Below are 25,621 nucleotides of genomic sequence, written 5' to 3'. Positions count from 1 at the left end.
AACCATATCAAACCGGTTTTATTCCATCTCAGAATGGAGTATTTATAAGCGTCTTTAAATACATCCTCTGCTTTAAACTATTAAACGGTGCGTCGGTGCCATCCTATCTTACACATGGATGGCTATGGGAAATATTTTCCATGTCAAAAAATGGGATGAAGGAAATAAGTTGCTTTCCAGTCACATACGATGACTTCAATCTTGGTTTCTCATTTTAAATATGACTTTCTCTCACTAAAGCCGGATCAAGTCCTCACTCACGTCTCAATGGCGTTAGAGTCTTAGTTTCCAATAACGGAATTCCCAAATGTGCCAGAATGTGATATTTGAGGTATTTCAACATTCTCTCTAAAAAGCAACAGTTCATGAATATTTTATATTATATATTGGGAGGAATTTGTCTGCTACAGAAAATAGCTTTGAAATGACCCTCCCATCTATATTCATATTTATCTCTGATCCTTGCAAATACATCCATCAGACTTCAAGACATTGATTGAATCAAAAACCCAAATCCTTCAGCGTTTGTTCCCAGTGAGTACCTGAGGAAGTGGGTCAGTTATTCTCTTCCACCTGCGTTCACAAAACACTGGAATTTTCCTACGTGGTCTTACTTGAGTTGTCCTTAATGAGCAATCCCGGTATCGCACTTCTTGTTTGTGAGAAGAAAGGAGATGATTTGGAGAGAAGTCATGATGATGGTGATGTGTGCAGGCTGACATTCCCAGAATCCCCTCTGGGAACGGGTGGGAGGGGGAACACCGATGTTCAGCTCACACAGAGACAGAGTAGGAATGTTTGCACTCATCATTTTTGGATTTCCCAGTACAGTATAAGTAGTGTTACTGAGCACTTAACTACGCTTTTGATAAAAACGACCTCATCAATTTTGCAGCAATCGTAAAATTCTAATGAAATGTATTTTGGAAATCCTCAATGAAATCACATTTGTATGCGGCAGCTGGGTTTTCCTTAGAGGACGAACAGAAATCCGTGTAGGCGTTGATGCATTATGGATACCCCCAAAAATTTAGATTTCTATACATGACTTTAAATCTTTTTCATTTCTTCAACCTCTAAGGCTTTGAGCAGTAGTTTAGTACCTTACATTATTGCACATCATTCAGGACACGTCATACTGCGGACTCAATCAGGTAATTCAACCTGTGGGATGTCTGAAACGGGTTATTCTCATTTATTTTCCAATTCTATATTGATGCACAAAGACAAAATAAAGTAGTACCTCGAGATATGAGTTACAGTAATCCCTCGTTACTCGTGGTTAATGTTTTCTAGGATCATAGGTGAAAAACAAAATTCCGCGATATTGCAACAAACAATTTTACTTTTTACGGTAACTTGAATGTCGTTTGACCTCCAGTAGAATCTCGAGGTTCTACTGTATTACACCTGTGGTTGTTGAATGATTATTATGCTTTTCTTGTGCAGTTCGACCCAGAACAACAACAGCCACCACCACAACAACCACCACACCAACCAGCACAACAGTCTCCACCCCCACCACCACCACCACCACCACCCCCCCTTCAACCACCACCACCACCTCTGCTCCAACCACATCCATACCCTGGACCAGACACCCGATGACGCCGCATCAGACCCCCAGGAGCACCTCTACGGGGCGGCCTCACACCCCCGCCGCCACCAGCACGGAGACCACCGGCTTCAGCAGCACGAGACAGACGTCCACTTCCACCCCCCTGTTGGCCCCCGTGGCCCCTAACAGCATCCAGAGAGAAATTAACGGCAACCTCTCCCACAGAGGTAAGGCGTGTGTGTGTGTGTGTGTGTGTGTGTGTGTGTGTGTGTGTGTGTGTGTGTGTGTGTGTGTGTGTGTGTGTGTGTGTGTGTGTGTGTGTCGTGACTGAAATTCTCTACTGCTGCCGCCACCTGTCTTTAAAGCTGCGCTTACATCCGTTTCCGTCCTCTCTCCGGCTTGTCGTTCCCATCGTCTATTTGTCCCACCATCTGTGTGTGTGTGTGTGTGTGTGTGTGTGTGTGTGTGTGTGCGTGCGTGCGTCGTGCCTCCTCTTCCTCGCTGCTTTTTCGTCTCTTGTACAAACACAAACACACTCTCGCGAGTCTGATCGTTGCCGGTCTCTCGTGAGCGGCGCGTAACAAAGCTGTCAGAGCTAACAAATGACAGCCCCCCCACCCCACCCCCACTCCCTTTCGTGTGCCACCTCTCATCACTCATCCTTACTTCCTGACAGCACCGCCTCGCTCTCTTTGTCCTTCCCTTCCTACATCCCTTTCACTCGTCTTCTCAAAAACTGGCAGCATTCTTTTACACGCAAAAAAAAAAAACTTTTTAAAAAAAAAACGCAGCTTCGCATTTTGTTACCCTGGCAAACGTTAATTTATAATTTAATTTATACATCTGCGCTGTTGTTGATGTTGAAATGACTGTTTTTGGGGTTTGTTTTTTCGTGGCTTTTGCGTGTAAAGACATTATCATGTGGCTAAGGCAGCGATTTATCCTTGATAAATTTAACTTTTTCCTGGTGAGAAAAAAAGCAACAACTTTTAAGTACCGAATTATTTGCAAGTTCTTCTTCCTCCCGATGATGCGGCTCCATGTTCAGATCAAAGTTGGAGATTTGAAAGATTTGGGCTTCTGCTCAATAGGTAATAATAGGTGGGAGAAGGGAAGCAGAAGGGTGTAAAAAAAAAAAAATTTTTAATTTTAAGCTGCTGTACTGCGTTTGAGTTCTTTTTTACACTCTTTATTACATTTACATCAGAAACATTTCTCATTATCCGGAGAAGCCAGGAAAGAAAGGACCGAGGCTGGAAAAGGTTCTACGGAGGGGGGAGGAGGAGGATGACGACTGGTGAAACAGCAAGTCTGAGGAAAATGAATAGTTACAGAGGTATAAAAGAAATTTTTTTTAAAAAAAGGTAAAGTGAACGACAATCAAGAGGCCGTGGAGGAACACAAAGAAAAAACATGACAGTCCAGCCCCCGATGAGGGAGGGTGGGATTACAAACAGCATTTACATGGAAGAAAAAAGATGGCACGCTAAAAAGCAGGAGAGGATGGGGGATTTTCTGGGAATGAAAGAACGGATGCAACTTCAACTCTCTTCACTTTCAGGGGCGTCGGGGGGGTGGGGGGGTGGGTTATGTGTTCCAGAGTTAGTAGGAGGCAGGAACGTGTTTCCTTCTCGTCTCTGAAGTTGTCAGCGCTCCTCACCACACCATAAGTGCTCCAGATAAGAGGTGGAGCAGACACAGATGAGAAAAATGGAGCATGAACGCGACGCGTCTCCGAAGCCACGGGCCACGCGTTGTAATTTTCAACTCAGTGCACACTGTCAAGTTTGCCGGCATCAGCTGTTACACATGTGGGCCACTGCGGCTGGCGTGGTGGGGCGGGGGCAGGGCAGGCTTGGGGAACAACCAGGAGTTTCATCAATTTAAAGATAAACCACAGCTAGGAGACAAAGCTCTCAGAATTTTTTTTTAACCCAGCAGTGGTTCATTAATGATTCTGCGACGTCAGACTGGAACAGGCCGTCCTTACTGTACAGCGATGGGTTCGCAGGCAGATTGAACCTAAATCAGTCTTCTTCTCGTATCCAAAAGGTCGTCACTGCAGCAGAGGGGTCAAAGACAGTCATCCGTATCAATTTTCAGCTTGACCTCAGTTAAAGTGAGCCAGCAGATCCTTTATTGTAGCTCAGCAAGAAAAAAGAAACTCTCTGCTCTCAGGTAGGGGTCACCACTGCGGATTTTACCATCCCGATCCGACACAGGTTTGACACCAAATCCACTTCCTGCTTCTTCTTTTTTTTTTAATCCAAACTTGGGACCGGTACCCAGACCACAGGGGCTACATCTCGACTGACTGGGTTATAAAAGAAATATCTGTAGACTAACATCAGATTACTGATTATTTCAGACCAGTGAACTTTGTTATTACCTTCAGATAAACTTAATCAGACAAATAAATCATTATAAACACGAGTGATGATTACAAGCTAAAACCTATCACAAATATATGGGTATGTGATTACTGTTTTAAAGGTGTAATATATATTAAACCCTTACATTGTGAATTAACTCATAACTGCATATAACAATACATTTTAAATACTGGATATCTTGACATTAACAACTTCAAATCTATCCAGGAGGAAGATTTAGGAGGAAATTTCTTCTCTCTCTTTGCAAAATTGCTTCTTTCATGACAGCTGCTTTAATAAGATTCTACTAATCTGCCTTTTAGAGCATTAGAACTCATAGGACGTCGCTCTGACTTGAACAAAATCCCTTGCGCTGCATAAGGACCCGGCGCCTCACTTGCTTCATCCTGAAGTCACATCACCTGCTGTGCATCTTTATCTTTTGTGTGTGTGTGTGTGTGTGTGTGTGTGTGTGTGTGTGTGTGTGTGTGTGTGTGTGTGTGTGTGTGTGTGTGTGTGAATGAATGCGCACAAGCATGTGCAACTACATCTAAACACGGATGATCCACTATTTGATGTATTTATGAGAAGAAAAAAAAAAAAAAGGCTTCTTAATTGTATGCCCCATCCGTCACCTCCCATCTGTGCTTTTTTTCCACACACACAACCTCGCAATCTCTTTCCAGAATGAGTCGATCAGTATGCAGGACCAGCGCCGTGATCTCTTCTGTTAATCTTCCTCGCTAGACTTCATTATAGCCATCTGATCACACTTTGGCTAATGTCTAGGCTGCTGCTAATAGGAGGGATGGGAGTGGGATTAATGTCACGCTCCTAAATGATATGTTTGGGCCGACAGTTGAAGGGGAGCGAGGATACAAAACACGTCTGGAATGAGGGAGACATACTTTCATAAAATAATGAGTTGCAGCGCACGAGTTGCGTGTTCACTCTCAAGGTGAGTATCCATCATAATTCACACCGCCGCTGAAGGGTGCGTCACGTCGGAAAGCCAAATTTGGAGTTCAGTTCCATTACTTTTCTGGGATTGCATTTGTCTCCCATTTCTATTAAAATACATCTCATTGAATTTATATGACATCCGCCGTTCATCGGCTGCATCATTTGCATGTGCTGTTAAGAAACACTCTGCAGTCCCCCAAGTGTAGTCAGATGGATTCTCTGCCCCATACCTTATGCAAATAAGTCATTTCCAAAGCGATGCTTCAAACTTCTGTTCCGCTCTAGCGAGGCTCTTGGGGAAGGTGTTTTGGGACAGAACTTTTTGCTTGGTTCAATTTTTCTTTCATTCTCTCTCCTCATCTCAGCCGCGAGTGATCACTACCTCATCGGTAACAACATCACAGTAGCCGTTCTGGGGATAGTCATTCCTATCGGTGAGTACTCCCGTTGCCTCGGCTCCCTGGTCTCCTGCTTCTCCCTTGCTTGCCTGTCCGTCTCTTGCTTGTCGCTCAAGTCGTGCATGTTGTGTTTGGATGTGTTATTAAATGCGTATGGCTGTGTATATATATATATATATATATACCCAGGAATGATTGAACACCCGTCTGACTGATTAAAATTAGTGTATTTATGATCGAACAGCAACAATTTGAGTCTGAAGTCAGCCTCAGGAGTGACGCTTGAGCACAATATAATGGTAGTAATTGAGAAAGTGTACCGGGCTGTGCTGTAATCTCACAATAGCCTCCTGGCTAATGGCTAGAAAGGAGCCGTTATGGGCCAGTGAGCTCACTCGATGAGGGGTCTACACTTGTGCGATACGCCACACATTGTTAATGAAGTTTCAGCAAATGGGGAATTCAGTTCATGTTTTGACATCACATTTGGCCCAGCTGTTATAATATTAAGTTCACACTGAAATCAATCCACTGCTCTGACCTATTTCTCTGACCCAGTGGGCCGAGGGGTGGGTTTCACTGTCGCTCTAATCAGTTTGAATAGGGAGGAAATATCAAATGACCGAAAAGGGGCTTAATGAACTGAAATGTTATTTCCCAGATCAAAATGTTCCACTGCTGCGAGCCAAAAACCTCATTTCCCAGGTCAAATAGCAGATCGTCTATACAAATACACGCATAGGTCCGCTCTAACCAATCGTATTAGGCAGGCACACAAAGAGAATGGAAGGTCTTATAATCCAACCAGCTCAATAAAGTTAATGTATTCTAATAGCTTTCATTAAAGTGAAAATCTAATTTTATGGAAATATTTCCAACTTTTATGACCTAACCTAACCGAGAAATCAGCTGAATGTGCAAATGACCTTAGACAAGCTGCGTATGTCACTAATTGAGATCTTGTTCATCCCTCATATTGAATATTCAGATAAATAATGGACGCTTTCTCCCCTGGTTCTCGATGGAGATATCAGCTGATTAATACGACCCTCTTTCAACTCCGTCACTCAGTTCATCCTTCTGCCACTCAATGCATCCATAAATCCCCTCATTCTGTGTTTCCTGGCAGCTTTGAAATATTAATTATTAGTGGAGGTCCACGGGGGCTGGATTTCTGCACCCCGGTTCTCCGCTCACATCCGCTAATCTTCCCCGCCCACCCACGGGTCCGTGAAGGGAAACAATCATTATCGGTATTTAGCCAAAGTCAGACAGCTTAATTGGAGTGGAATTTTCTGAAGGCTGATGTTTTCGAGTTTTTTTTTTTTTGTTTTGTTTGTTCTTTTAAACCAATGAGCATTTAGGGAAGAAAAAAACGAGGATCTGGGTTTTCCCAGCCGGTCACTTGGGGTTCTTAATTTGCCCATCCGACAAAAGAAGGAAAGATTGGGGCATCCAAGAAGGGATGAAGTCACACAAAAAAGCATTTGCGTGCTTATTTTATGTTTCTCATTGACTACCAATTCGGTTTGACTTGGTGGTCTCTATGCAAACAGACGCGTACATTCACTCTCCAGTTCTAAAGGGCAGGATAGTCCACACTGAGGATGGGGGTAGAGCTTAATTATTTGGTTAAAAAAGTGATCTTTCAAGACTATTAGTAAACTATAAAGAACCCTACACCCTGACCACTGACTTACAGGATCTGAATGTATCTCAATTAAAGGGAAAAGGCCAATCTTGATGTCTGTTCTCGTATTTAAGCGTGTTTGCCTCCTGTCTTGTGGAGTTTATAGTGTGTGCCAGATGGTGCATGTATGCATTCACTGTTGGAACTTGTGCATCCATGTTTGCATGTATTAGCTTGTACCTTTATGTGTATTCTGTATATATAGGGTATATATACATAGAAAGGATGAAGGCTCATTATTTTTAATGTCTCTGGTGAACATACCAGACTTTTTTGGGGGTTTGATAAATTAGGAAGTCACATCACCACAGTTCCAACTCTTGATCTTGTTTGTTTCCAACGCTGATCATCCAGAGAATTAGACTAACCTTTTCAATATGTCACAGCTGCTTTTTATTTAGACAAAAGTTTATTCTGATGGTATTTCAGTCCTGTTTGTCAAAGAATTCTGACAAGTCCTCGGGTCCTTTTGTTGCTGTAACATCAATAAACTTCTTACCCAACAACCCTGTCTTACAGGTGTGGATTATGTGATTTTAATGAATAATTACAGGAAAATAATGAGCCCTCAGTTCATGAACAAAAGTGTGTTTATTTGTGTGTATGCGTGAGACAAAGAGAGAGAGAGAGTGCTTAAAGCGCCGCTCTGTGTCCCCTGGGCTGTGTTAACGCTCCCGCCGTGTGTTGTTGTTGTGTGTGTGTTAAACACATGCAGTCCCTATCCTTGCCACAGTGGTCATCGGATTGCTCTGCACCGGCGGATACCTGGTTTGGCGAAATTGGCGGCGCAAGAACACCAAGAGCATGAACTTCGATAACCCCGTTTACCGCAAGACCACGGAGGACGACGACGACGACGAAATCCACATCGGGCGACACAGCGACTCTATCGGCCACGTGTACCCAGCAGTGAGTGGCAGCCACAGTCAGCAGTTCATAGCGCTTCCTCTAGGGGGCGGCATCGCGGACAGCAACTCTCATTGGTACTCGGGGGCGCCGATGCTCTCCAGCGGGAAATGAGAAAAGGAGTTCGGAAATTTTGAGATATGGGAGAACGAGAAGGGGTTTGGAAAAGCCCGTTTGTTGTGCCTGCAGGCCTGGAAAGAAAGATCAGGCGTGCACAAGCACACACACACTCACACACACACACACACACACACATTCTCACACCAAATTTTTTGCAGTAATCAATGAAAACAACAATCATTCACATGTCTGAGCTCTTCTTCAGAACATCGTGTTCACATGTATCTCACCTTCATAACCATGATCATTTCAGCGCATCACATCTTCCGATCGTTGCCAAGGAAAGCTAACACACTGTACAAATAAATCCTATTTATTTGTACAGTGTGTTACTGGGACACGCTTTCTCATGAGGCTAAATTCTCCTCACACGGATGCATATCGTGTCTCAGATCTTGTCAGAGAGGAGTTTGCAAGCTTTATGCTTGTAAAACGGTAGGGGGGGGGAAAGGACCATCCAGACATCAGGCTGTAATAATTACTCCAGTTTTGATGCAGCGAATATGAAATTAATAAAACAACCTTTAGCTTCTTAGTAGAATAAAAATGACTTGCTATTGAAATGCCTCTAAGGAGGAAGAGGAACCTTAGAGAGCTAATTGAAAGTACAGCCACGCATATGAGAATATCAAAAAGAAACTGGATATATGCAGTGGATGATGACATCATCGCGCGTTTGCAAGTTTTGCGTTTCAGTTGCAGTGAAAATAAGAACAAGGGTAAAGATGGGAGCACAAATTGGATATTATTTCGCTCTGCCTTGTCCATGAGTGTCGGACCACCCTGATGATTTCCCATTGATGCAGATTCTCCTTTGGGAATCGCTCGTTGGACAGGAAGTGACATTTCCCACAAACTCCAAAAACTGCAAACCGTGTCGTGACGCACTTAAATGTATGTGGCGTGTGTCGTCAGGATGTTTGTTGGATATATATGTTGTTTCACACAGCAAGCCAGCAGGAAAGGGCGGACAAAAAGGATTGGAGTAAGGGGGGGGGGGGTTTCATCGCTTTGATCGGTTGGCATGGTAACACAGATTTCTTTGTGTTGCTCCAGAGAGAGAGAGAGAGAGGAGGAAAGCAGTTCTGGGTAACATTGGCAGTATGACAGGCTGGAAACACACACACACACACACACACACACACACACACACACACACACGAAACAGGTGCGAGACTGAGCCGTATTAAGATTCAAGGTCGAAACAAGCGCCCTCAGTGAAGGGCTGAACAGAAGGAAGTATACACTCTCCCTCATCTCTCTTATTAGACATTCTGCATGTCCAAATCTGTACTGATGTCTTTTAATTTTTTTTGACTGGTTTTCTTCTTCTTTCTTTTCCTTTCATGACAATATGGCAGCTCAGACAGCCGGAGAAATCGGGTTGGCTTTATGTGGGCCAGACATTCGCAGCCGTAGGCGAGCATCCTGCATTCCTCACAGAGGAGCAGCCAGAGAAGGAGTAATGGGAAAGGGGGTAGATTGGAAAGAGGAGAAGAGGGAAGGTCAGGAGGGAGAAGAGAGAAGAATGGATGGATTTTATATGAACCTGTCTTTTTTTTTTTTTTTCTGAGTGACCTCTCTTTCTGTCCATCATCTTTCTATTTTCTATCTATCCCTCCACTTTGATAACGGTGTTTTTTATCTGCTGTTTGCAGCGCGTCGCACTCAGTCTGGAGGATGATGGCTATCCCTGAGGGGAGGGGGGGATGCACCCTGCCTCCCCCCTCCTTTACCCTCCCCTGGCCCCACCTTTCACTAAAGCCTCCACACAACTACAATGAGGCCACCACAGCGCAGATAAGAATGAGGAGTCCTTCCTTTTGCAGGGATTAGATGCACACCTTTTCCTACTTTTTTCCTACTGGAGTAACATTACTAGCACTACTAGCCGCTCCTACTATCCTTAGCGCTAGTTTATTTGTGGTCTCTGCTCCGCTCCTCTCCTCTCTCGGCCTCTCGTTAGCTGTAGTGGTTTCTAAAATGCTGCTCGATGACTTTGTTCGAACTAACCTCATTTGGCTGTCTCAGTGCACGTTGTAAATAGTCTGTCTTCCTGCCGTACAAGGGGAAAAAGCGGGCATGCATTATGCATCATTGTTTTTTAATTCCTCACAGCATGACTTTTATTTATTGGTGTGTGTGTGTGTGTGTGTGTGTGTGTGTGTGTGTGTTTACTGTTGTAAATATGTTTTCAGCGTCTCTCAGTGCTCGGTACAAAAAGCTGATTTGTTCAATTTTGCAAGGATACAGAGCAGCAGGCAAGGACATTTTTCTTCATCGTTCTTTTTTTATGACAGTTTTGGGGAGTTTTTTTGTTTGTTTTTTTATTTATTGTCTTTTTTTTTTTTAACACTGATCCACTTGGATTCACCTCTTGGCAAGCAATGCTAAATATAGCCAACGGGAAACATGCCTGAAAAAATCATGAGGGTTGTCTGCATGTTTTTGGGGTGATTTGGGATCGAAAGAGTAACTGAGGTGTTTTGTTTTTTTTATGATGGGAGTAGGAGGATTCTTACCACCATAGGGTAATGCCTCAAGGCAAAAAGCAGCCGGGCAGAAAAAGCAAAGGATTTTGGGTAATCCTCTCTTCTTGTTTCGGAGGTGTGCCTGTAGTCGATAATGAACTTGGGGTTATTTCTTCATTTGCACTCGCATGTGTTCTTAACGCTTTTTTTCCTGTTCTTTTTTCTCTTCTGCCAACATTTCTAAGGTCAGAAAGCGCTGCGTTAAAAAAAAAACAAGAATCATTTTTCTGTGATTTTCTTTTAGAGTTATGAAAATGGTACTTAAGAACTCTTGGTTTCAACCACTGCCAAACACAGACATTGGTGTTAAACACATTCCCTGGTGTCTGAAGTTCCCCTTTTTAACAACGCTGGAACACATTTTGTCTGTGTGTTATCATCGACTATCACTGTACAAGTATGAAGAGATGAACAGTTAATATTCTGAGGCTAACTGAGCCTAGCATTGTAGTACTTTGAAAGCTGGACAGGGAGGACAGAGTAGATCTTCCATTGACTCTCACAGTGACTGAACAGAAGAGTCATGACGGGTTACAACAGAGACAAAAACAAGCAGTTGTGTCAAACTATTCCATTTATTTAGAGGACAGTGTCAGGGGTGTTACATGCAACATTGGTCTTCCATTCTCAGACTATCAAATTTAAAAACATTCACTGAGAGCTTCTTTCACATCAGTCTTCAATAAAATTGCCAAAAAAGTAAAGTATGCAAACATTAAAGTCTTCCTATTGAGGCTCAGTGTACCCTTCGACAATGTTTCGAGCTACACAAACAATAGGAGTCAGCTGATGCTGTTTACTTCCTAGTTGTCACTGGAAGGATTTGTGCAGGGTGGAAGAAAGCAACGCTCAAAAATGGAGGTAGGAAGAAAACACCTTCCAGGATTTAGACTAAACTTGTTTGAACATATTTGAGCCTGGAAGATGAATAAGCAGGTCGAGTGAATGGATTTCTGCTGATGCTGTGTCACAGTGTTCTGACACTGAGTCTGCTTATGACACTTGGAGGGACGGCTCAGGTTCTGACACCCAGTAGGGGATTTGCATGTCCTGTTTTGGTTAAATGGCATGCAAGACAGATAAATTATAGTCCTCTTCAGTGCAATACTTCCCTGTGTCTGTCTAACAAAGGAGATCGAGCACAGGAGGGAGGCCATCTCCCTCCATCTTCACCTTGTAGAGCTACAAATGTGTTTCATACCAGGGAAGGATGTCTCTTAGCCCAGCGTGATCCTGGATGGGTTTGGCAGCTTCTTGCTGTGTTGGAATTTATTTATTTTTTTGGCAGAATTGGGGAGAGCCGAGAATGAAATAGTTTAAGTTTCTAGAGTAAAACTTGATATTAAGGCGTAGTTACCTTTTAATATCATAAGGGCATGGGTATTATTATGAATTTGATTGCAATTTTATAAATTCTGGACCCATAACTGTTTTGAACCTCGGGCTAATCCACCTATGCGCTTCACCGTTTCCTTCATATCCATGTTTGCTGCGAGCGTAATGGAGTTCCGTACCGAGGGTTTGCAGTTAGAGTATAAATTGCTTATTTATTGAGCTGACTGAGCGTGGCGCTGTAGAAAAGCTATTACTGCCACGGTGTGCCGGTCCACTTTGTGGCCACCTTGAGAGCAGCCTAAGTCCAGAAAGGGGCTTGAGTCATTCATCATGTAGTAGTCGTTGTACAGGACATTCATCTGCTGTCTGGACATTATTGGTTCATATTTTCAGCAACCATTTAGGAGTTAATAGGTGACCTGATGGCAGCATAATCATAGTTTTATTTCCAGTCAACTCTTAAACACCCAACTAAGTAACAAGGTGAACATTCTGCATAATGCTGAAGCGGCTGACAAGTAATGGATTTATTGTTAATGTACATTGTGTTTATTCGTCTGTCGTAATACAGGTATAATGTTGTGTATTCATGTGTGTTTTGTTCGGTCAGTCAGTGTTAACACAGTAGTTGCTGCATTAGTTACAGGTGCAACACCATAAATTGCGACGTTGTTGTTTAAATCAGCTGGAAATTACTTTAAGTTGCAGAAAGTTAAGCTTGTTGGGCTTTACGGTTTAGCGGTCTTCAAATTTAGGGTCATGCAGAAAAACTAGAGCAGGTTGCACTGGCTAGTTTGTAGTCTTAGTAGTACTCCAACTGAAAATACATCTGGTTTGTTTATGGGATGGGGGGGGGGGATTATTAGCTCACTAAAGCCAATTGTAACAGCCATGGTGACTCATAATCCAGTATAACTGCATGTTATTATTCTAATATTCCTGATTTGTGCTCCCTGTTTTTTAATATTCCCGTTACTCGTCCTTCCCTTCCTCTCTTCTCACTCTTCCTGTCTTTTCCGAGCAGAATCTGACCCACGCTGTTGTAGCCAGAGCGCTCTGACTGCTTTCTAACATCACTCACATCTCTCCGCCACCGCATCACATCGTTTCTATGTTTCATCATCGCTGTCTCCACACACTCTCATTCTCACAACATCTTCATCCGAGCCATCGGCATCTTTCCTTTGGCGAGGGCTATCAGTCTTCGGGTAGACGGACACACTCTGGAGGAGGAAACACTGGAGGGGGGGGGGGGAACAAGGAAATTACAAGGAAACTCTTACATCTGGGAAAAAAAAGACTTCCTGATCATGAACCAGCGAACAAGTGAAGAAGCAGAACCCCCCCCACACACACACACACACACTACCAACACCCAACCAGCTAAAGTTTTGGGCTGTGGATGGAGCCCCAGATGATTTTGATTGGGCGGCACTTGGCTCTCGTTCATCCAGCGATTTTCTTTCACTAACTTCCTGTGTTTTTTTGGGTCTCCTGATCCTCTCACGTGATCTCAGTTTGATTTACGATGTTACCCATCATGGGTGTGGATAAAACAATAGAAACAGGCAATATTTTGATTAAGAAAATGGTGATTGAGGTCGGAGAAAATAACTGTATATTTAAGGATTGGCTCCTGTTTCATTGGTTTTTTTTGGGCGGAGTTATCTACCTGTATTTTCTCAAAATGTTCCAGGTGTGTCTTTGCCTGCAAGGAAATCTTTAAAAAAAAAAACAACAACAAAAACAACCATTCCACAGCCATATGATCATTTTTTTACGCTGTTTGTTGCACAAAACTTTTCAAGAAGCCTTCTGCACTGTGTAAAGAGATAACGTTCTTAGGAGGGGAGGATATTAAAAAAAAAAAAACTTTAAAAAAAAAGCGGGGGGTAGGGTGGGTGTTGGTGTTCCAATGGTCCAAACGGTTTTGAACCATGACTTGTAAATATGTTTTCATACAGCAAAAACCTTTTTGATAATGTTTTAAATGTGTCTGTATAAATAATGTACATAAACCTCTGGGGGTAAAAAGGAGTGTAGACTATATATGAATTTATTTGTACACAAGAGCACTGGATTTATTTACTACCTGATTGTAACTAAAAATTAATAATCTGCCAAAGTGTTTTCATTTTACTTTCTCCTGTCTGTTCCCTTCGTTTTCCTTTTGCTTTTTAACAGCGTAGCAGAGTTTTAGTGTTCATACTGTATTTAATTCCGTTTAATAGATTTTGTTGTTGTGTGTTTTTAAAAAAGAAACCAACAAAAAAAAAACAAGAAGGGTTACGTTTTTAATTTATTGGTGCCTTGTTTCGTGCTCCTGTATACCTTTACTTTTTCTGTTATGTGTCTGCGGGGGGAGGGCCGGGTGGAGGTGGGGGTCGTTAACTGGCAGGTCGATCAGGGAAGGTGAAAACTTAGCAACTTCTGTACTGACATAAAACATCTGTACTGTATGCCAAAATGGTCTCACTCACGTTTCTATGAAATCAAGCGGTTGATAAATATCTCTATATATTGATATATTAAATTTATAAAAACTGTCCAACATTTGGTGTTTGCTGCTAATTTATCTTGTGTCCATTGGTTTTACTTGTTTCTCCTGCTTTTGCAAAGGTAAATCTAAATTTACACATCTCTGTCTGAATTCTTTCTTCCAAGAACTCTTGTTGTTTCATCTCTTGGCTTCATGCTCACGTAAAGCATCTTTCTTTTCCGTTTGTGAGCCAAGAAAGGTTTAACTGAAATTGTCATCACCGAAGAAAAGTACAAGCGATGTAAGAGCGATTGCCAGGTTACGTTTTTGTGAAAGTGTTAAGGATAATAACTAAAAAATGAATAATTTTTTAGTCCAACACCGCAAATACCACACTATTAACAAAGATTCAGGGTAATTCTTCCAGTCTTATTTTCCCAATCTGCCAATATAAGAATTACTGGAATCAAAGTGACATTTGTGTGATTATCCTTCATAAATTTGTTCACGTCATCGTTTTTTGGATAGCTTTAACTCTGGACAAACACAGGTCAACGATTGGCTCAATTTGGTGTCACTGGCGACGTCTTGATTTGTTTCCTCTTTGTCAACGATACTGAACGCCCCAGAGAAACTGAGACGTAAGAAATAACAGGAGTAAATGTAAAACCGTCCAATAGCATAGGCAAAAGAACGAAAGTAACGGATTCAGGGGATGTGTGTAGTCCCTGGAGAGTTGAGAGGAGTGACGGCTCTCTGGAAGCCTTGATGGATGAGTTGGCGGAAGACTATGGCGCTCTTTTGGCCTCATCATTGTCCTGGGGTTGCACTTGCTCTTCATTGAAGATTCAAGCACGCCGTCATGTCCCTGAGCGTCGCAGACGGCAAGGCGGCTCAATGGGTTCATTGAAGGCTCGTGATAACTGAAGGCCTCGGGGTGGATCACAGGGTTGAGGTTTCATGGGCTGCGCTCAGAACTTCAATATGAGAGCAGACAAGCTGTCCCAGGTTCGCCGTTTGAACCTCATCTCTACCGTCCCCTTCAACGATTATATATATATATATATATATATATAAATATATATACACACACACACAGACAGTGATAAGATGGTATTAAACTATGTGCATAAATGAGAGGAGTGGGAGAAGGAAGAGTGAGGCTGCAGGGAGAAGAAATAGCAACGGTCGAGGACCTTCAATACTCGGGATCAACAGTCCAGAGCAACGGTGAGTGTGGTAAGGAGGTAAAGAAACGTTTCCAAGCAAGCTGGAAGGGGTGGAGGAAAGTGTGTCATGAAGGGCAAAGTTTACAAGACAGTGATGAGGCCAACCGGATTAGAGACAGTGATGAGGACATCATGATGGATAGATTAGAGACTGCCACCGAAAAGAGGACAGGAAGCCGAGCTGGAGGTGGTGGACATGAAGTGAGGTTCTCTCTTAAGAGAGACTAGTTTGGATCGGATCAGAAATGAGTTCATCAGAGGAACAGCCAAGGTGAGATGTTCTGGGGCCAAAGTTGGAGAGAGCAGACTTTGATGGTTTGGAGACGCCCAGAGGACAGATGGTCAGTCTATCGGTAAAAGGGTGTTGAGGATGGCGCTACCAGGTAAGAGGAAGACCAAAGAGAAGGTGGATAAATGAAGTGAGGGAAGACATGAGGGCGACTGGTGTTGGATAGGAGGACGGAGAAGATAGACTGACATGGTAGAGACACGCTGTGGAGACCCATACCTGCACTAGCCCGAAGGTAAAGAAAGAGATCTGCATTTTATTTAATGATAACACTGTTTTCTGTTGAGGTTTGCTCATTTTTGGTCACTGTTGTGTTTAATTGTGTTCAGGAGTGTGTCTGCCATGTTGAAACCACTGCATGCATCACAGTGCACCTCTGTGTTAAGAATAACTGGAGCATCAGCTCATTAGCATAGAGTTGGATCAGCACCCCTCAGCTCACCTTGACAAAAATGGGATTGTTATATTAGAAAACTTCTTCTCTGAGCTGAGTTTTTAAAGAGTGAGATGTTTTCTGACTTTTCCTTAAATGCTCTGATTTGAAGCGCCTCCCTACGACGTTTGATGGCAGCAGGATGTTGGTTTAATGGCAGTGGGTTAAAATCACTCATGTCTAGAATTTAAATGAAGAAAGATGCTTGCATCAGATAGCGTCTTGTTTTTAATATTCGTCAGCCAGTTCCTTAATGGCTCTAAATGCTCCCTCTATTCTTTCTTCAGATTAAATGAGGGCCTTAATTTGATATTAACTGATTCGTTTAATGTGTTGCAGGGAGGTCAAGCAAACCAAGAACAATGTTCTCTGTGTTTTCTCATTATTGCATCATTTTTCAGGAATTGCTTCTTAGGCTCAACTAGCAGCTGTATTTTGTGTTTAATGTCATTATTAGTTTTATATTATGCTCGCTCTTGGTCTATGCTTCCCTCTCTTTCGCTAAATGGTGCTAACGCCAGGCGCCATTAGATAACATCTAGAGTTAGTGGGGCATCCGGGTGGCTGCCTGCAGAAATTCTCCTTGCTCCACCTGTCACTTAAAAATGAATTAAATTATTGCTGAGCCTAGAATGACTCTACTTATGAAAATGATTTGAGAAAAGTCGAGCTGACCTCAGCATACTCAACTACTCCTCCCCAAGAAAAAAAGTTCCTGTCAAAACCGTGGCCAGGATTTAGGAAGACAGTCACATTTTAACTTTAGTTTCAAGACACAGTTTGTACAATAATGTTCAGAGGTCAATGTTTATATGCAAAATATCTGACAAGTAACTTTTTCATCGGATGGAATTTGTGCAAGTTTGTACATTCAGAGATAGCTGCAAGGGCTTGAAATGCAATTCAAATCAAATAATGATTCAAATCAATAAAATAAATCTTATTAATGAGGCTTTACATGTCAGATACTATTTCTTTACACCTTTGCAGGATTGAATGGTGGGGAAAATACAATGTGCAGAAATTGGACGGCATATTTTTCACTCATTTTACTGCATCTGTCAAATTCCATTCATTATGACACTCACACACACCCTCTATTTGAAATTTCGCTCTTTACTGCCCCTGCTGGTCGGAGGCTGCCACTACATCCCCGCCATAATCCAAACTATGAAGACGTCGATACGTTTGGCTCGATCTGCTAATAAAGTTTTATCTGCTATTTATTTTCAGGGAAATTCTAAACCACAGGGGCGCAGCAGCGCCTGTACTTATGTTTGCCGGAGTAATTATTTTAATCAGTCTCCATTATTGTCTCCTCTCTTTCCTCTTTCCATTATTTCGTCCTCTGTTTCATTACCTCCGTCTGGTGTTGAGAGTTTTGGGGAGGAGGTGCGTTTATGGAGCTTTTGTGTGTTAACAATTTCACCACACAAACGATCAAGGTGTTTCGGAGTTTCAATAAAAACATGGTTTTCTAAAAATAACATTAAAACCCAGTCCACCAACTTCACCCTTTTGGGGTTTTTTTATTTTTTTTTTTACATTTGCATCAGCTCTTTCCACCATAATCCCTTCCTCCCTTTTGGTTCATTTCATTTTGCACTTATCAGCAGTTCTCTTGCTCCCTTAGTTACACTTTGTGGCACCTTTTCGTTGTGGAGGTAAGGTATTTCATCTAGTCCTTCCATACTGGTTCATTCTCCACATCTGGCCTCATAAAGTTATTTCAGTAAAAGACTTTTCCTTTTAAAATAATAAAAGCCACGACCACCCCTGTGCTCCTCCATCCATCCTTCCCTAGCTCCTTCTGCTTCTAGGATGACATCTCCTATCAACTCATGGATAAGAAGTGGCGAGGATTATCCAGGAGCAGAGCAACTGTATAGAAAAAAAAAACGTGTTTTAGTGGGTTTGTTAGTGAGTTTGTTCACACATATCGACTCACGCCCACAGATTTCCGTTCATTTCGTGCGCAGCTCTTCATCTTCGCGTCCTGCGCTTGTGCGTGTGTTTGGGTTTCTGTCCGCCGGTGCGTGTCCGTGCGCGCCTGTCTGTGTCGCTTCTTACCCGTGTGTGTGTGTGTGTGTGTGTGTGTGTGTGTGTGTGTGTGTGTGTGTGTGTGTGTGTGTGTGTGTGTGTGTGTGTGTGTGTGTGTGTGTGTGAATAACGGAGGAGGAGGGGCCGGTGAGTTAAGTACCATTACCAGATAATTAGTGCTGAGGGTCTCAATGGTAACGAGGGCGACTCGTCATCTTGGTGCTGGCATGCAGAGAAAGAAAAATAAACACAAACACACACACACACACACATCTGCAATGCAGACTAAGTGTGTGTGTGAGTGTGTGTGTGATGCATTATTTCTTTCTCTCTGTGTGTGTTCTTACTTATATGATGAAGAGATTACTGTGATGCACATCCACAGGAGGACCCAGTCTGTCGGTGTGTTTTTGCATGAATGAGGGCACACACACACACACACACACACACACATGACCGCTGTATATCAGTGTAATTGGCTTGCAGATGCACCATGGGTGAGTTGAGTTTGAGGGCATCCATACATTTCCCGCGTGAAGTGGATGTCTCCGTCTTCACCCCCTCTAATGGCCTTATTCCCTGCGTAATTGTGTCTGTGGCGCACAGAGGAGACAACAACAACACAAATGTGGAAGTCGGGAGTTGGGGGCAAAAAAAAAACATACCCTTTTTGTACTACAAATGTTATTTTAGCATATGTATGAGGGATGAATTCAATTACCCCCCCCCCCCCCCCTGCCCTGCCCTGCTGGAACATTTGAAGTTGTTCAGACCCAGAAGTACCGCAAAACTGATTTACAACCTGCCTGTTAAGCCTTCATCGTTACAATCCCCTGGTTTCCCGGCAGCAGTTGATGAGGAGACAACAACATAATTTTTGACTCATTATCCTTCTCTCTATGGGAAGACCTGAAGCGACAGGGAGTTTGGAAATTGCCTCACTCTCCGAGTATTTGCGCCTCCACATGTGTTTGAGCGTGAATTGTATGGATGCAATTACTGCAGCCTAAACAAGTCAAAAACAGCACCAAAACACATCCTCCTCAGTTTCGGGTAAATCTCTCTCTTTTCTGCTCTGCTGCTTGTGATTAACGGACATCTGTTGCCAATAAAAATTAAGTTCCATCCTCCTCTAATCAATTAAATCAGTCCAATAAATGATGGATTTCTTTATCCTTGTAAAACGGTATGTGTGTGGGTATGCACGCCATAAAACCGACGCTGCGTGTAAATTAAGAACAGATGGATTTAAAATAAAAAGTAAATTTTAAAAATGTATAAATTCTCGAATTTGATTGGCCCACGGTCTCCACGTGTGATACAGCAGCGCTAGAAGTTTTGATCAGTCACTAATCTCACAACTGACGCTAAAAAAGAGCGCAAAGCCGTGATCTTCAAGAGAAATTCGATTTCAACCGGTTGAATGAGGTGGGAAAAGAAAAAACCCTGACATCCTCGACATGCACCAAAAGGAAGCTCTTGACACAGAGGTATACAAAAACCTAATGACAGCAGCTATTACCGCGCAGACCTGCTCCCAGAGGAAATCAAGAAGTTAACAGGCGGAGCGGTGATGGCTTTCTGATGATTGGCACTTACGTGTCTATTTTTACGAACACGACTGAAAGTGTGGAGATTCTGTCCAGAGGATTGATGTGTTTGAGTGTTCATAACGCACAGGCTGGGATACCCTGATGTGGAGGGGCCACAAACTGACAAGCCAATGGGTGAACAGGTTGGGGCCCCTTCCATAGAGGAATGCATTGTTAAATGTTTTAGTGGGCCTTTAAAATAGAAAGTTGTTTTTTTTTTAAATTCCATCTATAATGCATGAACTACTTGATAGGTTTTTATGAAGCTCATTTGCTTGGGTCAATAACCAGATTTGGGATCAAGGTTTCATTTAATTACAAGAAACTGCTGACGCTATGTAGAAGCATCGACTCTGGTTTCTTTACCTCAATTTTCTGCCTGAGCGGCAGTTCCAAAGACGACAAGAGGTGATTCAAACAGTCAGAGACAACTTTATCTTTTATTTCCTGACCTGATTGACTCATTCCTATATAATGATCAATTTGTGATGGTATCATTCTCAACCCCACTGGAATCATAGTGCTTTACTCGGTCAAATTCGTTGCTCTTCTGCTAAGTAATGCTGCCATCTGCTGGAAATTGGTAGTCATTACATCATATGATGACGTCACTGTGCACATGAAGGAATACATCTGCTATCAGATAAGTATGTTGTTTAAAATGATCAAGTACAGCGTTGATAGAGTTTCAAATCGTCATATTTATTTAATCAGAAGTAGTTCTCTGGTTTTAACACAGAAGCCCATTGTACAAGTAGTGTTTAATAGAGGTACAGGTTTGTATTACATTTGTCATGTACATACGTTTTGATTTTTAGATGAGTAGTCAAACAAGGAAAATACTGCCCTCATAGTTTAATTTGATATCAGTCAATTCGAAGGTCACATGACACAGTCCCACCTTCTTGGATCACACTTCTACTATGTAACACCCGACCAATCAGAGATAAGCTAAAGAATCACATCATCAGGGAACACTCGGTAAACTTCCCCTTCAAACAGAATAACTGGAATATTTGTCCATGCATACATAAGTATAATATATATGGTAAAAAATATAGCATTTAGAATAAATACATATTATAATTATAGCGCACATGGTCAGACAATACTTGTTATTATAGATATTTCCACAATACTTTATGTGCATGTATTTAGTTGAATTTACAGGAACATAAACTTTATACTTAACCCCATGTGAAACAGATCTGATTTCAGTTCTTTGGTGTGGAGCCAGTTATGAAACCTTATTACATCTGGGTCACACTGGATTAAACATACGGATGCTATTTACTTTAAGACTTAAAACACTGGCACGGAAGACCAGATATACCAGATATTTCACAAAGGCGCAGCAGATCGGATCATCCATTGGCTGGCTGCAACACAGGAAGTTACTTATGTTCTCGTTTTTGACACTAATATACAGACAACCAATAATAATCTGATGTGAGTTCAAATCTTTCTGATCCATCATGGGAGAATGTGTGCTACTTTGTGACTCAACAATGAGGATGATCTGATTACTAAGCCAGTGTTGAAATATTCCCACTGTTTTTGAATAAATATATCCACGTTGTATTTATATAATAGGGGTTTTTTTCATATATTGTCCCACACTGGCACCCATATTAATAAAGTGTCTATAAATGAGAGAGTACTGGTGTAGTCAAGCCAGGATTATATCCATCACTGCTGTTTCCATGTCGACACGTCCTCGCTTCCCTATAAACACAGTGACTTGTGATTTCTGCAGGGGGCCCCTGAAGGGGAGCTGTTAGGCTGTAAATATTATACCACACCAGTACTCGTGTTGTAAAACACTTTAAGAATAGGGCTGTAGGATAGTATAAAAACCATGCTCCCTGAAACATATCTCACTTCTGGAATAAGGGATGATCTTCTGATTAAGGCTCGATCGATGCCCAGCGTCTGATTAAAAAGGTAGTACTTCAACAATATTGCTTCTTTTTCGGTCATAAACTCACTTTCTCTCACTTTCAATTTTAGCATTTTGCTATTTTAAAATATGAATACCTGGAGGCAGGAATAAAGTATAATATTTCAATATCTTTAGTCACACACGATAAAAATATACACAGTCATTCCTATGTGTGCCATATCCACTGACAGCCGACCTCAGTTCGGCCCTTGATCCATACCAGTACAGTTAAACCTGCTACAAGTTTTTTTCTTCACATGTATCCCAACTTGACATTCACTGTGCATTTTGTAGCATTTTGCATACAGAATTTGATTTTAAAGAAACAACAGAAAAAGTGGGATAAAGAGAGATGTTGATCAGACAGTATTATAACATACTGTAGTGTCGTTCTTGAACTTAGCCAGCAGGGGGCAGTAGTGAGCACTAGCATGGAGCTTCCAAACAGCAAAAATCTAATTTGAAAAGCTTTTATCTTTATTCTGGTTCAATAGTGTTTTATAATTCATTTTCTTCTATTTATTTTTCCACCAAAATAACTCACAAAGAATGATCACACATGTTCTGAATGTAAAAACATTACAATGGGAAAATTAATATCAAAACAATCAAATAAATTGTGGAAAATTTCCTCATCTTGTATTTAATTTCTCTCATTTTCACTTCATGTATATGAAGTGAAAAATTTGAGAAAACATTAGAGACACCTATTTATTTACTGTACACAAACACAATTAAAAATGCAGTAAAAATAGTTTCTGTGTTTGTATTCCGTCATAATCTGTTAGAATAATATTATATATATATATATATATTATGTTCTCAAGAATGGCGTGTGTCCAAATATAAAATAAATGATGTCAATGTCAAGAGAGAAAAAAATAGAAATTACATCATATTTCATATTGTATGTCTGAAAGGTAGATCATGTGCTTAGTATTTTGCTTGAAGAGCTAGCGAAGGGCAAGAAGCAACAGTTCTTCAGCGAGTCTGTCTTTAAACCCTCTTTATATCATCACCCTGTTTCCTTTGTCATATCCTTTCACTTACACTATGGCAACATCTTATCCTCCAAGGGAATGGCGCCCTTTGTTTTCTGTCCACTGAGTGGTTGATGCTGCATGTCCACAAACACCCACAGGGCATGTTGGCAGAGATGTGGAAGGAAATTACGGGCATACATCACGGGATGCTCCGGACTCTTAAGCTTAAATGTATTTCCACAGTAAACAGAGCGACTCCTCTTTTCCGCTTGTCTTTTTAGGATGCCACCATGTTCTTAATTCAACCTTTTACCTCTGTTTTGGCAGCCAGACGGTCGAATTGTGAGGTCGAAGGTCAGCCGGCAGGAGTGGTTTTGTAAACAGGTTAGTTTTGGCCTAGAGGAGGTCCGTGGTAGATGGGGGCTCGGAGACCTGGGTCTTAGCGTGGGCCCTCAGGAGGTCGACTATGTCCTGGTGGGAGGCTCCCTCTGCTACCGACTCTGCTGTCTGTCCATTCTGGTGAGGGGGGGAGGCAGAAACAATCTCAGCTTCAAATCAAAGATGGTGCAGTATCCGTTCTTAGCCTGACGGGGGCAGTATTGTGTTGCTCTTTCTCCATCAACTGGACATTATAGTAAACATACGATACAAACTGCACCTGCCCTGATGCTACTCTGACATCCCAAAATAGAGTCATTTTTCTGATTGATGTAAATCTGAAAAATACAACTAAGATTCTAATTCCATTCACAGATTAAGCTTCTTTGCATGTCATACTGTAAATCAGGGCAAAACAAAACGCCTGTGGAGGTGTTGTAGGGAAAGACAATGCCTACAAGATATTAACATCAAAAATAAATGATTAGTGCTTTAAAATACGAGGAGAAAAAAAATCCTTTGTCCTGCACCGACAGCAAAAAAGACCTTTATAAGTCAGAAAATGTTTGTTTTACAGGTAACGACGAACTAGTTAACGATGTCTCCTCTAATACTTATATCCCCTTCCTGTCTATCACTCCATCGTTCTATCTTATAGATGTGAAGTCAGATCCTTTCCTGGACTGGAGAGGAAAAAGTGTCAAATGTAGCAGCGCTGAACATGACTGAGGTCGTGATACTTTTGGACCAAGAATGACACCCACAAAAAAGTGTGGCAGCAGAGTTAATAATAGTGTTTGCAAATTTGTTTTCCAGTGATAAAGCACTGGCAGAGCGAGGCTCCGGTCTTAATATTTGCCATTCCCTGGCAGGGTATCTTAAACTGCAGAAGGGAATCATCAATCTAAAGAAATCCATCACTCTCCAGGTCGAAACGATATCTGCACTGCAGGCCAGACAGCACTACTGGGCACGTAACGGACCGCAGGGCAAACAGAATATCTACTGACATATGTGGTCCACACAAGACGCAAAAACAAGCTGCTGAGATGAGGCAGTGATCCGAGTAAGAAATTCAAATTTAAGCTCGGCGAACAATCCCACGCTCTTGCCTTGAGCTTGCCCTTGGTTTGGCTCGGTACCTTTCATGACGCTCGCTCCAGGTGAAATCAGCTACGGTTGTGGTTTGAGGTGAGAGCATTTTGCTAACAGAGAACATCACTTTTTAATACTTTACACAGTTTTTTTTTAAAAAGTCTGACTGAGGCGAGAGTCTGAGTAAGATGATGAAGAAGCCAGATTTCCAAAACATGTCCACATGGCACCTCGCTTTGATACCATCATGAACGAGAGGTGCAGTAATTTCACGCCATTAGACGGTGTTATGGCGACCTTTCAGCGCGCCAGTTGTGTACCTTATCTGTGAGGCGGAGGTCACAGCGGTCTGTCTCCAGCAGCAGACGAACGATGTGTGTGTGTCCGTGTTCGCTGGCGCACATCAGGGCCGTGGAGCCCTCGCGGTCCTGAGCATTTACATCCGCGCCGCAGCTCAGTAGCAGCTTCACCATGGCAACACGTCCGTGGCTCACCGCGAGCATGAGCGCCGTCTGGCCCGCCTGAAGGGAAGAGCGAAAATGACTGAGAAACGGAATTAAACAGCGAGAGGAGAGGTTTGACGGAGAGATAAACTAAGTTGGAGCAGGAAAAGGAGTTAAAGTGATAAAAGAAGGAAGACGTCCTGTAGAGAGTACCTGTCTGGAACAGGCGTTGACATCACCCAGTTTCAAGAGCTGCTGTGCCACCTCCAGATCATCGGGGCTCTCCGCAGCCGTCAGAGCGGCGAGCATCACTGGAGTGTAGCCTGCCTTGTTCACATTGTCGGTCTCGCATAAACCTGGATACACAAAAATGAAGTTTTACCAAATCGAACGCTGCGTTTTGTGCAGATTCCATCCTGTGCGTCTCACCTGTATCCAGCAGCAGTCTAACCACGGGGAAGTTTGAATGCGACACGCTGTAGTGGAGCGCCATGTTCCCGTTACCGTCCGTTAAATTCACCACATACGGCAGGAGAGTGGGCGTGGTTAAACCCACCTGTCGCAGGTATGATCTGACCGTGTCTGCTTTGGAGTCTTTCTGACTGGAGACCCTGAACCACTCCTGGTAGAGCACCACTAAAACCTGACGCTGAGGAGAGAACATATGAATGAAAAGCTGCTTACGACGAAACTTCCCCTCTCAATATAATGTTTCCATTTTGTGCAGCTTTGTTTTCCAGCCTGAGGGATGGCACCTACGGATGTCAAAGAGCTTAAACAACATCCATAAAGAATCCAATGCATTTTTTAGCAGTCTTTCAGAAACTGAATTTGTGTAGTGAATA

General features: G+C 42.4%; 2 protein-coding genes across 9 annotated transcripts in view; one reads left to right on the top strand and one right to left on the bottom strand.

Annotated features, from left to right (window-relative positions):
- lrp8 (low density lipoprotein receptor-related protein 8, apolipoprotein e receptor) overlaps nt 1–13,124 on the top strand; it is a 120,749-nt gene extending 107,625 nt beyond the window's left edge. Inside the window, exons 16-19 of one of the 4 annotated variants that reach the window (XM_068319455.1) lie at nt 1,450–1,785; nt 5,259–5,327; nt 7,715–7,890; nt 9,666–13,124. In XM_068319455.1, the coding sequence (XP_068175556.1) occupies nt 1,450–1,785; nt 5,259–5,327; nt 7,715–7,890; nt 9,666–9,704 (620 nt within the window). In that variant the 3' untranslated portion in view covers nt 9,705–13,124. Of the gene's footprint in view, nt 1–1,449; nt 1,786–5,258; nt 5,328–7,696 lie in introns of all 4 variants that reach the window. The other 3 variants (XM_068319454.1, XM_068319453.1, XM_068319452.1) reach the window with 3 other exon arrangements.
- Nucleotides 13,125–20,616: 7,492 nt separating this feature from the next.
- Nucleotides 20,617–25,621, bottom strand: part of kank4 (KN motif and ankyrin repeat domains 4) — a 63,259-nt gene continuing 58,254 nt past the window's right edge. For all 5 annotated transcript variants that reach the window (XM_068319672.1, XM_068319674.1, XM_068319671.1 and 2 more), the window contains 4 exons: nt 25,206–25,425; nt 24,990–25,132; nt 24,654–24,854; nt 20,617–23,376 (listed from right to left, as the gene is read on the bottom strand). In XM_068319672.1, coding sequence (XP_068175773.1) covers nt 23,257–23,376; nt 24,654–24,854; nt 24,990–25,132; nt 25,206–25,425 — 684 coding nt within the window. In that variant the 3' untranslated portion in view covers nt 20,617–23,256. The remainder of the gene's footprint in view (nt 23,377–24,653; nt 24,855–24,989; nt 25,133–25,205; nt 25,426–25,621) is intronic.

This window comes from Antennarius striatus, chromosome 7 (assembly GCF_040054535.1).
Source record: "Antennarius striatus isolate MH-2024 chromosome 7, ASM4005453v1, whole genome shotgun sequence".
Taxonomy (NCBI): Eukaryota; Metazoa; Chordata; class Actinopteri; order Lophiiformes; family Antennariidae; genus Antennarius; species Antennarius striatus.
Note: the sequence above shows the minus strand (reverse complement) of the source record. Positions and strands in the feature narration are given on the sequence as shown.